Source organism: Scyliorhinus torazame, chromosome 8 (genome assembly GCF_047496885.1).
Source record: "Scyliorhinus torazame isolate Kashiwa2021f chromosome 8, sScyTor2.1, whole genome shotgun sequence".
NCBI classification, from domain to species: Eukaryota; Metazoa; Chordata; class Chondrichthyes; order Carcharhiniformes; family Scyliorhinidae; genus Scyliorhinus; species Scyliorhinus torazame.
This window is the reverse complement of record NC_092714.1, coordinates 261,369,153-261,384,316: the sequence shown is the minus strand read 5'-3', so window position 1 is coordinate 261,384,316 and position 15,164 is coordinate 261,369,153. Positions and strand designations below refer to the sequence as shown.

At 45.3% G+C, this 15,164-nt stretch overlaps 1 protein-coding gene across 1 annotated transcript in view; it reads right to left on the bottom strand.

Moving 5' to 3' along the window:
* The window catches only part of LOC140428582 (glutathione synthetase-like), a 60,564-nt gene that overhangs the window by 31,770 nt on the left and 13,630 nt on the right, over positions 1-15,164 (bottom strand). Inside the window, exons 3-5 of the mRNA XM_072515220.1 lie at positions 7,058-7,203; positions 3,462-3,537; positions 1,023-1,162 (exon numbers count right to left, since the gene is read on the bottom strand). Of these exons, the coding sequence (XP_072371321.1) occupies positions 1,023-1,162; positions 3,462-3,537; positions 7,058-7,203 (362 nt within the window). The remainder of the gene's footprint in view (positions 1-1,022; positions 1,163-3,461; positions 3,538-7,057; positions 7,204-15,164) is intronic.

Here is a 15,164-nt window from a genome sequence, read left to right as displayed (position 1 = left end):
TTGTGGCCAACACAAGCCATACTCAAGAAAGGAGATTAATCTCTTGAAAGGGTTGCAGGGTAGGGTTCCCAAAATGGTGGCAGGAACGACCAACTTCAGTTATGTGGAGAGGTTGGAGAAGCCTGATTACTATCAAGAGCAGAGAAGGTTAAAGAGCAGAGACGGTTAAAGGGAGATTAATAGACGTATTCAGAAATTAGGAGTTTTAACAAGAATAGATAGGGAGAATGGGACGAGAAAAATATCAGCCATGATTGAATGGTGGAGCAGGCTCGATGGGTTCCTATGGTCTTACAGAAGCCATTTTCACTGGCAGGTGACGACAGATTGAAAATAATTGGCACAAGGACTAGGAGCAAGGTGAGACAATGTTTTTAATGCAGCCAGTTGGAATGCAGTGCCTGAAAGGATAGTGGGAACAGAGTAAATAATAATTTCAATGGGGAACTAGATGAATATTTGAAAAGGAATCATTTTCAGAGCAACGGGGAAAGGGCATGGAAGTGGAACTAATTGGATTGTTCTTTCAAGGAGACAGTAGAGGTACGATGGGCTGAATGGTCTCATTCTCTGATTCTAAAGGGTTTCCAGCAACAGTCATGAATGCAATAGGCATTGATGACAGGCTGTCTGATCTCTTTGGTCTAGTCTTCTGTTTAGCTGCCGGCGTTAAATTATATTTAACCCAGTCTCTCTTTTCTAGGTCAATGCTCGACTAGACTCTGAGGATGTTGCTGACACAACTGATCCCAGTGTAATCCCAGTCTGCGGAGGTCTAGCCCGGAGATGTTACACTGGAAAGTTAACCCCAATACTATATATTACACATACATCTACACACAAAAATAAATTACATTACAGAATTAGTGCAGCACAGAATCAGTCCATTTAGCCCTAATGGTCATGCTGTTATTGGCACTCCATGAGCCGCCTCCTACTGCAGATGGCAGGCAATTATTTGCATCTATCAAAGGAAAGGTCAGATTCAATTAATCTGTCAAAATCACTCCTTCAGCTCTTACCGATGAACATCTGGGACCCGCTCAGCCAGCCCTGCATAACTAGCAGCGATGGTATTAATTTCTATTTGTTTCAAGGAAGTGCTGTGATCTTGTCCTCTGTCAAACATGTAGTCAGATCTGTTTATCCCTAAAGTAATAGTCTGAAGTAGAAACAGGGAAAGGGGAAAACAAATCTCAGTTGATTTAAAGAACAAAAGCAAGAGGTGGGGCACTTTTAACACAAAACGCTCCCTTCTTTAAATTCATGTTTGCAAAGATCTTAAGTAGTATCCAACTCTTCAAGAATTTGAAGATCTACATTTTTGTCCCTCATGACGCACCGAATCTTATCCACCCTCGCAGAGGTCACACAAACTGGAACTCACTTCCTGCAAAACCTGCTGAGGGGTGGGGTGTGCAACTGAAGATGTAACAAGTAGAGTTAACCAGGGAGAAGCGGTGGATGTGGTTTATTTAAATTTTCAGAAGCCCTCCGACAAGGTCTCACATAGCAGATTAATATGTAAAGTTAAAGCGCATGGGATTGAGATGGACAGAAAGCTCGTTAGAGGACAGGAAGCAAAAAGTTGGGATAAATGGGCCTTTTTCTGATTGGCAGGCAAGGACTAGTGGGGTAACTCAAGGATCTGTGCCAGGACCTCAACTGTTCACATTATATATTCATGATATGGTCGAGCTAACTAAATATATTATCTCCAAATTTGCAGATGATACAAAGGACTGAGGTGACAAGGCTGGTGAATTTGTGGAATTTGCAACCGCAGAACTTAGTTGAGGCCAAAATGTTGTATAATTTCAAGAATATGGGGGGTGGGGGAGATCAGAGCATTGAACTGGATGGTCAGCCACGTTCATAATGAATGGTGGAGCAGGCTCGAAGGGCCGAATGTCCTCCTCCTGCTTCTATTTTTAACTATTTCTATGTTTGTATGTAAATCTATCAGTTTCACAATGGTCAGTTGAGGGTTCCAGAACAGTGGCAAACAGATGCCAAGAACAAAGCTCAGCCCTAGTGAAATCGAATGGCTATGGAATAGGCTTGAGGGGCTGAATGGTCTCTGCCTGCCCATCCTACATTAGTGCATCAAGCAACGGCAGCACGGTGGCGCAGTGGGTTAGCCCTGTTGCCTCACGGCGCCGAGGTCCCAGGTTCGATCCCGGCTCTGGGTCACTGTCCGTGTGGAGTTTGCACATTCTCCCCACGTTTACGTGGATTTCGCCTCCACAACCCGAAGATGTTCAGGCTAGGTGGATTGGCCACGCTAAATTCCCCCTTAATTGGAAAAAATGAATTGCGCACTCTAAATTTTTTTTTTTTAAATCAGTGCATCAAGCAGCCGTACTGGCTGCTCTGTGGCCTAACTTCATACACCTGCCTTTGGCGCATACGCCTTAATAGCTTTGCTGAACAAAAATCTCACATTTAAAATTAACTGTTCTAGCTTCAACTGCTGTTTGTGAGTGAGTTTTACCACGTCTACCACCCTTTGCATGAAGAAATACTTCCTAACATCTCCCCTGAACAGTCGGGCCCTAATTTTTAGACTATGAATCTCCAACCAGTGTCAATAGATTATCTACCTTGCCTTTCCCCATTAATATCTTTTTAAAAATAAATTTAAAGTACCCAATTAACTTTTTCCAATTAAGGGGCAATTTAGCGTGGCCAATCCACCTACCCTCGCACATCTTTGGGTTGTGGGGACGAAACCGATACAAACATGGGGAGAATGTGCAAACTCCACACGGACAGTGACCCAGATCCGGGATCGAACCTGGGACCTCAGAGCCATGAGGCAGCAGTGCTAACCACTGCGCCACCGTGCTGCCCCCCCCATTAATATCTTGAAGACTTGGATCAGATCATCCCTTAACCTCCTACATTCTACCGAAAATATGCATATAACCTCTCCTCGTAACTTAACCCCTGTAGTTCAGGTATCATTTTTGTAAAACTACGTTGCACTCCCTCCAAGGCCAATGTATCCTTCTTGAAGTGTGGTGCCCAGAGCTGCCCAGCCGTGGGTGTTAAATCGCAGAGAAATTGCATGGGAAAAATGACATATGGGCAAAATGACACATGTTCAAGATATGTTTAATACGGACTTAAAACGTCACATGTATAGCCAATAGGTTTTCACATTGCACCAGCACACATTTTGCCCAATAACTTTTAATTCCTCAGTCAAATTGTTCCCAATGCTGCCGGTGATTTGGGGGTGACGGAGCTCACAATCCTCTCCACACGTGTCCCACGGTCAAATTCTACAAAATACACTGCAAAAGGTTTCCCACTGTTCAAGAGGACTTTGCATTCAGACAACTACCATTGCACTGCTGTTTAAAATCCAAAGTCCTGAGGAAAATAGAACAATCACTTACTTTTAAAATTATTCAATTTCCCCGTCTGCCCCCATTAGGATAAAACAAGTTCACTACCTGGGTGATACCTTCTTCGAGCACCTGCTTGTAGATGCTGAAGAGGCCAGCAGTAAATTCATCCACTTGTACGGTGCTGCAAGTGAGATAGCAGAGAAGAATTATTGAACAAGACAGCAGAAAAGCCTGAAGGAGACACACTGCACATTCGGAACACAGCCACATAAATACTCTGCCAAAAGGGAGGCTGCACTGACATCTTCAATACATTAATTGAAGGGTCTGAATTCAAACAAATTCATACAGGCACCAGCTGTGGCTCTGTTGGTGGCACTCACGCCTCTACTCAGAAGAATGTCGCTTCTCAGGACTTGAGCCCAGAAATCTGGGTTTACACTCCAAACAATACTGAGCTAGTGCTGCATTGCTCAGGGTGTTGCAAAACCAAGGTCCCATCTGCTCTCTCAGGTGAAATTAAAAGATGTATGGCACTATTTCAAGAGCTAGGGAATTATCCCTATTGTCCTGGCCAATATTTATCCCTCCATCAACATCAACAAAATAGATTATCTGGTCATTATCACCATTATCCCAACCTTATTGACGTGAGCACATTTGTTTTGTACATTACTGCAGTGACTACTCTTCTGAAACGAGGACATGAGACGCATCACAATAAAAGCAAAGGGCGCTTCATATTCGAGCAAATCTCCTGATATGGTGCTCAGGGCAAGCTGGAGAATATTGTTTTATAAAAGCATGTTGCATCATGCATTAGGGCGCTCTTGTTTCTGAAATGAACGATCAACTTAGCACAGGTCACCGGCTAATAATGAAGAACGGATGTCCATCCCTCCCTCAGTGTTGTTGAGACTAACCGTTGTACTGTAACTGCGACAGAAGCCAAGAATTAACAGTCTCAAAGTGGAAAGCTTAAAATCAAAGACTGCTTCAGCAGCTCAATCATCCGGATAGGTCAAACCACAATATATGACTTGGAGATGTGTTACCATGGTCTCAATACTGTGGCTTGCTGGTAGACCAACAGCTGGCTAATCCAGTTATACTGACATAATTCTTTATAACAAAGCACTGAAAGAATTGACAGATTTTTAAAATGTATTTTTAACATGCACATTTCTAGCAGATTTCTTATATTTAAGCATAAATTCCTCTGCTCGAAAGGAGTTTTACTTAGGCTGACCCGTCTCTTTAAGGCGCTAAGTAAATCAGCCTGTGGTAAATCAAGAGTCTCATTAGGAACGAGATGGCACGGTGGAGCGGTGTTAGTACTGCTGCCTCACCGCACCAGGGACCCGGGTTCTATTCCGACCCTGGGCGACTATGTGGAGTTTGCACATTCTCCCAGTGTCAGCATGGATTCCCTGCCAGTGCTCCGGTTTCCTCCCCAGTCCAACGGCGTGCAGGTTAGGTGAATTGGCCATGATGAATTGCCCTTTAATGTCCAACGGTTAGTTGGGTTACAGGGATAGGGTGGATAAGTGGGCCTGAGTGGGTGCTCTTTCAGAGGGTTGGTGCAGACTCGATGGGCTGAATGGTCTCATTCTGCAAGGTATTCTATGATTCTAAGCGTCGGACATCCAGCCCCTCAAGGCTGGTCCACTGCCCCGCATTTAATTTCCATCGACCTACATTTTTGTAGTCCTTTGTTCCTTGCCTAGTAAAAACCGGTCGATCACGGGTGTTCAATTATTAATTGAGTTAATATCGACTGCTGTTTGTGAAATACACTTCTACTATACTTTGTGTGAAGCAATATTTCCTAATCTCTTGGCTGAATGCACTGATTTCAGGTTGTTGCAAGCTCTTCATCTACCAACAGGATTTAAAGGAAAAAATCTATCTTGCCAATTCCATTCAAAATCCTAAAATCCTCAAACAAAATCACTCCTTAACTTTCTATGTTCTTTTGGAAGACAGAATTAGTTCGGATAATTTCTCCCATAACTCACGCTGAATTATTTCGTCTCGGAACCATTTGGGGAATAAAGCGGTAACCGTGGCTGGTGAGGAAACTATTAGAGACGCATTTCATCCAAGGATGGTCCATCCTTGCTACATTGCAAAGCTGTTTGGTCTGAAACCATTGCAATTTGCAACGGGCTCCGCATTTCCCACTGGCAGCTCAGAATCACCCAATACTTGCACCATCATTTTGTCTTTGTCAAGAGAAAGGAGATTCTGAAAATTGTGCTCAGAAGAGGGGTTCGATATAAAACAGAAAAAGAAAAGAACTACTTCACACACTTTTCAGTCGTGATTCTTCACTTGACAGTTGTGCTTCTGAAAAGTGCAACTTTAAATAAAACAATCTGAAATGAATCAGGTTCTCGCATTATAACCAATGAGAAAGTTACAATGAGTTTATGAAGGACCCTTTTCATCAGAGAAGAAAACATTAAAACGTGACACGCTAGGTTGAAATTCCATGGGCGGAATTCTCCGAGCCTCCGTGCCGAAATCGCGCTCGGTACGGGGGGCGGAGAATGGGGTGTCGGACCCGCGATCAGGCCCGACGCCTTCCCGCGGACCGGAGAATTGGCGGCAGTCCCGCGTGTGCAGTCGACGCGGCGCCGGCCATTGAAAGAAGCCCCCGCGGCGATTCTCCGCTGACAACTGCCGATTTCCTGCCGGAGTGGTTCACTCATGGTTCCACCCGGCAGGCACTCAGAGTGCTGGCTGCGGACACAGGTGGGGAGGGGCGAGGGGGATCAGTCACCGGGGGGGGGGGGGGGGCCTCCAGGACGGCCAGGCTCGCGATCGGGGGCCACCGATCGCAGGCGCGTGCAATCTTGGGGGGGAGACGCTATATTGTGGGGGTCGGCCCGCTGCGTGGGTCCGCCATGTTGCGCGGACCCGCGGCCGGAAGTGCAGGGCCCCGTATTGGCAACCGGAGCTGCGTGGACTACTCCGGGGCTCTGTAAGCCCCCTTCAAAACGGAGAATCACTCTGGACTTTCTAGAAAAAAATCCAGAGTGATTCGCGCCCGTTCTTGCGGGTGTGGGGACCCATTATCAGAGAATTCCACCCCATGTATTCCTAAATTCCTATATTTGTAAATAAAATTATTTTTTAAATATATAAAATATGCCAACTCTTTCTACTTACCTTCTCTCCCGAATCCTCGCAACAAGGGAGGTGGCGAGCAGGAAGGAGGGTGTCGGAGGGCGACAAGTCTGGGAAGGGTAAGCAATGAGAGGGAGGGATTTGACGGGAGTGATGGAAGGAGGGGAGCGGCAAGGAGAGAGGCAGAGAGCGGGAAGGAAGTGGGGAGCCGGAGGGACGTTTGGGAAGGGAAAGGGTGTAGCCCAATTGGGTTACACAACGCAATATTGGTCCCAGTACAAAACAGAACTCCCGATGCCAAGAGTGCACACTGGCCGCATTATATCCGTGACGTTAATCATTAAGGACTTTTTTTGTTTTAAAAAAGCAGCTCCCGGGTCACTGTCCATGTGAGTTTGCACACTCTCCCCATGTCTGTGTGGGTCTCATCCCCCAGAACCCAAAGATGTGCAGGGTAGGTGGATTGGCCATGTTAAATTGCCCCTTATTTGGAGAAAAAACAGCTCAAAACAAGAAACAAACTGTGAAAGTTAATGAGCACAACCGTGTTCTTTGTACAATTGCCTTACCTTGCCAGTGCTTTGGTTAAAAATTCAGAGTCTTGGCTTATTCTGTCAACCAACATGTTAAAGTCTTGTTGGACCTCATATGCCTCTGTGAACAGTTTCTTCGGTACTGGTGACGGGAACAGGCTAAACGGTGCATAGCTGGTTGACTTTTTTTTTTAAAAAACAAAAGAGAAATAAATGTAAAAGATCAATTGGGGTCACTGCGTGGGACACCGAAATGTTCAGAATGGAGTAGAAATCAACAAATAAAGCAAGATTCAAAGAACACTAGAAACGCCAGAAAAATGGAAAAATAAAAGCAAAAATGCTGGAACCACCAAGTTGTTCCATTGATGTGTGTCGGGAAAAGACAGATATTGTGTAAACATAGTTCTGATGGAAGGTGTGCACATAAATATTAACAACGTGCATTTATATAGCACCTTAAATGTCCTAAACATCCCACAGTGCTTCGTGCACACATAATAAAATAAACAAAACAGCAGGCCAGAGGAAGAGGTATTTGGATAGGTGAGCGAATAACCTATGAGCGAGTGTCCCAAAGGGAGAAGTGAAGCACTGCGGAGATTTAGGGAGGGAATTCCAGAGCTATCCAGCTGAAGACATGGCCATCAATGTTGAGGCAAAGTGAATGGGGGACGAGCAAAAGCCAGAATGGATGGATTGCAAATCAGTTCTTGGAGCTCAAGGAAGAGAAAAATAGGCACGAGACCACACAAGGAATCTGAATACTAGGATGAGAATTTTAAAGTCAGCGTGTTTGGGGATGGGAGCCTGTGTAGGTCAACAAGCTCTGGGGTGAAGGGTAAAACGGACTTTATTTTTATGTCTGGGATAAAGACCCTGATCTGTCAAAATTGGATCCATTGTTAACAAGCTCACCTGGCCTTTCTCTTTACAGATCTGCATGTTACTGTCAATCTCTGTATTTAGATCTCATGATTTAAGAATTGGTGGACAAGACTCAAACACCTCCCTACAAAAGGGGAATAGTGCGAGAGATAGTTCTCTAACAAGTAGTCAGGAAACACAACTGTCACTCCTTGCATGACGATATTTAGACTGCTGCGTAATTGTCAGCATTGCATGTAACACAGCAACCTCTAACCACAGTGCAGCCCTTATTGTCTCTGCCTGTAACTAGGCTGAATTTACAACACAAGCCAAGCACAAACAGAGCCAGGCCCTCCCGATGCTTCCTAAAATTTTAAATCCAATTTTGAAGTTTGGATATTGCTGTGACCCGCAGCCAGAGAGCCAGGTGACCAGGGGGTACAGTCGGGAGCCGAGAGAGCGGGGGGGGGGGGGGGGGGGCGGGGGGGCTGGTTAAGCTGCGACTGTTTAAGCTGTAGGATTCTCGAATAAAAAGCGCCTACTTTTTCCAATGGCTTTTTGGACCAGGAATCAAACCTCAAGAAAAGAAAACGGTCAGCCAGATCACGCTAACCATTTTTTATAAACAGGAGGATTTAAAGGGGCCTCGCAGTTGTTAATGCTCCTACTAAGCCCCACAGCAGCATTGCTGGCTCAGAGCTTGCCACCCCAGACTTTCACCTCACAGCCCCACTTGGTGTCATGAAAACTTGCCTGCAGGTAATAAAGAAAACAAATAAAATGTTGGCATACATATCTAAAGGAATAGAGTATAAAGGTAAGAAAGTGTTGTTGCAACTATACAAGGCATTGGTGAGGCCGCACCTGGAGTATCGTGCAGTTTTGATCCCCTTATTTGAGGAACGATGTAATGGCATTGGAGGCAGTTCAGAGGAAGTTCACTAGATTGATTCCAGAGATGAGCACAGTGGTTAGCACTGTTGCTTCACAGCTCCAGGGTCCCAGGTTTGATTCCCGGCTTGGGTCACTGTCTGTGCGGAGTCTGCACCTTTTCCCCATGTCTGCGTGGGTTTCCTCCGGGTGCTCCGGTTTCCTCCCACAAGTCCTGAAAGACATGCTGTTAGGTGAACTGGACATTCTGAATTCTCCCTGTGTACCTGAACAGGCGGCGGAATGTGGCGACTAGGGGGCTTTTCACAGTAACTTCATTGCGATGTTAATGTAAACCTACTTGTGAGAATAAAGATTATATTATTATTATGAGGGGTTTGATGTATGAAAAGAGATTGAACAGTTTAGGCCTACGCTCTCTAGAGTTTAGAAGGATGGAAGGAGATCAAATTGAAGGATACAAGATGATAAACGGTATGGATAAAGTAAACATGGAACGGATGTTTCCTTTTATGGGACATTCTAGAACGAGAGGTCGTAGGCTTAGTATAAGAGGTAGCAAATTTAAAACAGGAATGAGGAGAAACTACTTCTCCCAAAGGGTTGTGAATCTATGGAATTCGCTACCCCTGAGTGCAGTGGGTGCTGGGACAGTGAGTAAATTTGAGAAGTTAGACAGAATTTTAATTGGTAATGGGTTGAAGGGTTATGGAGAACGGGCAGGACGGTGGAGTTAAGGCCAGGATGAGATCAGCCATGATCGAATGGAGGAGCAGACTCGATGGGCCAAATGGCCTAATTCTGCTCCTATAACTTATGAACTTATAACTTATGACCAGTTTGAGAAACCCTGTTCCAACTCAAGGCTGCTCTCACTACTCAGTGCCTCATTACATTCTACTAAAATTAACAAGTTCATTCTGTTAATGCAACAGACTCCTGTGGGCATCACGGACAATGCCAACATTCAGTACCCATCCGAGGCATGGTGGTGGTCCAGCTTCGCAAACCGCTGCAGCCTATGGGGCATGAACAGTTTTGATACAATGGAGTGGATTGCTAGGCTTGTTCCAAAGAGCAGTTAAGAGTCAATCGCATTGGAGCAGGTTCGGAGTGAAGTCGAGGCCAGACTGGGTAAGGGCAGCAAGCTTCCTTCCTGAAAGGATAATTGTGAACGAGTTGGGAACACGTGTCTACCATATCAAAACATCTCTATTGGTCACCACTCAACCTTCTCTTTGCAAGAGGAAAAAAAGACCCAGATTGTTCTGCTTTTATCAATTATAATCTTACAGGTCTAGTCTGACGTTTGTCCCATCTCCAAGCACCTTGATAGCTTTTTTACACTTCTGCGATGGGAACGATACCCATGACTTTGAACACTTTTGGACTCAGTTAAGAATGTTACCAATCAACCAAAGGCTGGCTGGCATACTGATCAAGGAATCTCTGCCATGGGAACATTGCAATAGCCTACGTGGCTGGGAAGAGGCAAATAATAATGGATATGTTCTGTGTGTTCATCAAGTGGACTACCGGTAAGAGAAGTCATGGTTCTCTCAGCCACTCAAAGTGAGTAGCTCAGCTGAGCAGATGAGTGTAAGTTGGCTGGTCTCAAACAGGAAGGCATCCGTCTTACCACCGCTAATCTTTATCCTGCACTTACTGACGGCGCGGTAGCACAGTTGCTTCACAGCTCCAGGGTCCAGGTTCGATTCCTGGCTTGGGTCACTGTCTATGTGGGCTGCACGTTCTCCCCATGTCTGCGTGGGTTTCCTCCGGGTGCTCCGGTTTCCACCCACAGTCCAAAGATGTGTAGGTTAGGTGGATTGGCCACGGTAAATTGCCCTCAAGTGTCCAAAACAAAAGATCAGGTGGGTTTACTGGATTATGGGGATAGGGTGGGGGTGTGGGCTTAAGTAGGGTGCTCTTTCCAAGCGACTGGTGCAGACTCGATCTGCCGAATGGCCTTCTTCTATACTGTAAATTCTATGATACTGATGGAAGTCCAAATATTAGCATTGGTCAAAAATACAATGAGGTGCGGCTCTGACCACATTTGTCACTGTATGAACTCCAGCAACTGTAACCTAGCAAGAACTTAAGGTCGACCATAAATAACTATAAGAGGGTGATTCCCCCAATCCCCACAACCTGCAGATCCAACAACCTCAGCAGTTTCATCACTGACCTTCCCTCCATCATAAGCTCAAAACTAGGGACCTTCGTTCCTGTTGTACATTGTTCAATCCCAGAGACAGAAGCAGTCAGTGTCCATATGCAGCAAGACCTGGACAACATTCAGACTTGGACTGATAAGTGCCAGGCAATGCTCATCTTTAACTTGATGTTCAATGGCTTTACTATTGCTGAATCATTCTGAACATCCTGCAGGGTACCATTAACCAGAAACTGAACTGGACCAACCATATAAATACTGTGGCTACAAGAGCAGGTCAGAGGCAGGGAATGCAGCAATGAGTAATGTGCCTTGTGACTCTCTAAAGCCTGTCCACCATTCCACAAGGCAAAAGTCAGGAATGTGATACTCCCCCTTTCCTGGATGAGTGCAGCTCCAACAAACTCAAGAAGCTCGACACCATTCATAAGAACTAGGAGCAGGAGTAGGCCACCTGGCCCCTCAAGCCTGCTCCGCCATTCAATGAAATCATGGCTGATCTTTTGTGGACTCAGCTCCACTTTCTGGTCCGAACACCATAACCCTTAATCCCTTTATTCTTCAAAAAACTATCTATCTTTATCTTAAAAACATTTAATGAAGGAGCCTCTACTGCTTCACTGGGCAAGGAATTCCATAGATTCACAACCCTTTGGGTGAAGAAGTTCCTCCTAAACTCGGTCCTAAATCTACTTCCCCTTATTTTGAGGCTATGCCCCCTAGTTCTGCTTTCACCCGCCAGTGGAAACAACCTGCCCGCATCTATCCTATCTATTCCCTTCATAATTTTATATGTTTCGAAAAGATCCCCCCTCATCCTTCTAAATTCCAACGAGTACAGTCCCAGTCTACTCAACCTCTCCACATAATCCACCCCTCTCAGCTCTGGGATTAACCTAGTGAATCTCCTCTGCACACCCTCCAGCGCCAGTATGTCCTTTCTCAGGTAAGGAGCCCAAAACTGAACACAATACTCCAAGTGTGGCCTCACTAACACCTTATACAATTGCAGCATAACCTCCCTAGTCTTAAACTCCTTCCCTCTAGCAATGAAGGACAAACTTCCATTCAGCACAAGGCAAGATGCTTGATTGGCCCATGCACTATTTTAAACATTCACTTGTTATACGTTTTAGTTGCTGTGAAATGAAGAGTCTAAAGTCCTTGTTCCTTTTCACCAAACACCATTTATTTCACTTCTACAGCCTCTGCTCAAAACTCTTAAAACACACCACCTGACAGAGGCCACCTGAAGCCCCTTTACATATCAGTGTCAATTAATGGATACTTAACATAAATGAGACAACTAATTGCAATGTCTCTTAACCCATTACTTAACATCACTACTGCCACAATCGGTGCATAACATTCAGCTTAAAGATTTAACTGATCTCTGCATCACTCGATCAATGCGGGGAACAGATGCCTGATGGACAGATCATTAACTTGTCCAATCATTGAAGAACCAGCATCTGAAGCCATGACCTCGCAAGGTCCGAAGGATAAAGAGAAAGACTAATATCTCAGCCCTGAAGCAGCCCGACGAGAGGAATTCTAAACACAGTTCACAGCCAAACAGGAAAATTTTCCCACGTCCAACTCACTTCCAGAACAGTGGGATCAAATACAGTCAGCTGCAGCAGATGCCTGTATCCCGACCATTCGGTTCAAGCACCGTTGTCACCAGGACTGGTTCAACAAAAGTGACGCTCAAATATGTGGCCTCCTGGAACAAAAACAAGCAACCTTCATTGTCTGGCAGGGCAACCCAAGGTTGTAACTCAAGAAGGTCGCATTCCGACAGCTCGTGACTGATGCCCAAAGGCAAATCTGGAAGATAAAAGGTGGGAAGAGAAAGCTCGGGAGATCGAACAACATGCTGTTTACCATAACACACAAAGCTTTTATGAAGTCACGACATATATATAGACCAAGGTCAAATAGACAAAATCCCTTTCGCTCCCAGAGTGGTGTTTCTTCCTCTTCTTAAAAGATGTCAATGCCATCTGTCAACACTGAAAAGAACATTTCCAACTCCTCAGTCCATGAATCTACAGTGACAGTGTATAACTCTCCAAGCTGTCTGACAGTATCCCGGTACAATCCACCAGTGAACTGCCAGGGAAAGCTGCAACAAGCAAACTAAGTCTGCAGCCCTGAGGTTAGTCCAGCGGAGGTCTTCAAAGTCGATGGGCCTTTGCTCACATCGAGACTCCACACATGAATTAATCGTATGGTTTTTTTTTAAAAAGAGGAATACAAAAAAATTACCTGCCCTGCCCCCTCCCCTGCTCTTTACTGGGCGAGGTCAATTCGGGAGACAATTGTAACTGTCTTCAAGAAGGGAGTTAAATCGCACTGTGGATACTATCGAGGTATTTCCTTTTTGCCCATAGCAGAGAAAATCATACTCACATCCTGAATAGTTTACTTCCCCTGGCTGGGGAAATCCTCCAAAAGACATAGTACGGTTTTAGAGCATCCAGAGCAGCCTCCAAAATGCTCTACGGCCGCCAGACAAATCCAAGAAAAACACTGAGAACACCGCCAGGATCTTTTCATTGCATTCACGGACCTGACCAAAGCATTTGACTCAGTAATTTGCGGGGCTCTCTGGATTGTGCTCCAATGATTTGGATGCCTCAGAAACTGCAACTAGAAAAAGCGTGTGATCTGAAACAGCCTTTAAAATCCAGACCCGTGTTACGCAAGGCAATGTGATAGCCCCAATACGATTTGCAATTTACCTGACAGTGGCGATTCAACGTACCAGAGCTAAATACCATCTGGTTGGAAAACCCTTACCCGTGATTAGCTATCATCAAAGATTGTACATTGTCTACAGCCCATTGTTGACTGTAGCATCGTTGCCCACTCTGCACCAGATTTGCAAATCACTTGACTCCTTCAATTCCGCATTCAAGAAAATTGGCCTGTCCTTAAATGTTGCCAAAACAAAACTCTAACGACACCTGTTCAGCCAAATATGCTGACGGCGACACTCTGGAAATGTGCTGATCAGCCCCGTTTCTCAAAAGGCCACCATCAACAGGGAGAACCAACACCACATCAGCAGCACCAACTCAGCCTTCTGTAAACTACGAGGGCAAGCCTTTGGCAACTAAAACCTCCGGAAGTCAACAAACGTCCTGCGTACAGAAATGTTGTCACTGCCACGCTCCTGTACTGCACTGAGGCCCGAGCTGCGTCTTAGTGGCGGACAACAGTGCAAAGGACAGTCCATCAGCGATGCTCTTGCCACATCCACCGAATTGAATTGGAGGACCGTCCACCAAACGATAGTGTCCACCTTGAAGCCATCTCCACAAGCATTCAGGCATGAACGCCCTAGACTGGGCACTGTGTCCAGACGGCCAAAAACCGTCCACCTCAGGCCCTGTTCTCCCAAATGTTCCAAGGGAGGACAAAGAAAACACTTTAAAGAAACTGCAGGTCCCTAGAATTGGCATTTATGACTGAACCAGCTTGCTTCCAATAGTTCAGGGCAACAGCAACTTATTTATTAAGCTACATCATAAATTTCAAATTCCATTACCTCATGGGACAACCTGCCCAGTGTGCTCCAATATACGTTGGTCAAGAATCAGCTTGTTCAGTCAGTTGAAGATCCAATGCAAAAGGTCACTACATGAGAAGATGTCATCTTCAAATCGAGGGATGCTGACGGTGACCATCCACAGGATGCAACGGCAGGAACTCACAAAGACTCCTCCGACAGCACCTTCCGAACCCGAAACCTCTACCACCGAGAAGGGCAAGGGCAGCAGACACATGGGAACACCACCGCCTGCAAGATCGCCTCCAAGCCACACACACCATCCTGACTTAGACTGGTACTGTAAATTCTATATGATTCTGTAGAAATATATCATAATTTCTTCATTGCCACTGAGTCAAAATACTGGAACAACAGTACTGGAACAATCCCCGACAGTATTGTGAGTTTACCTATACCACACGGACCGCAACCGTTCGAGGTTGTGACTCAATACAACTTCCCAAGGGCAATGAATGCTGGTAATGCCGGCGATCCCCACATCAGGTGAATAAATATTTTAAAAATACAAAAGATGGAAGCAGTAACTGTGTACGGGTGTACAAATGATCGAAGATCGTGACAAGAGTGGTGCGGTGCCCACAGTAAATTGTGAGCAGTTTAAACTGAAGTGAAATATTTGAACT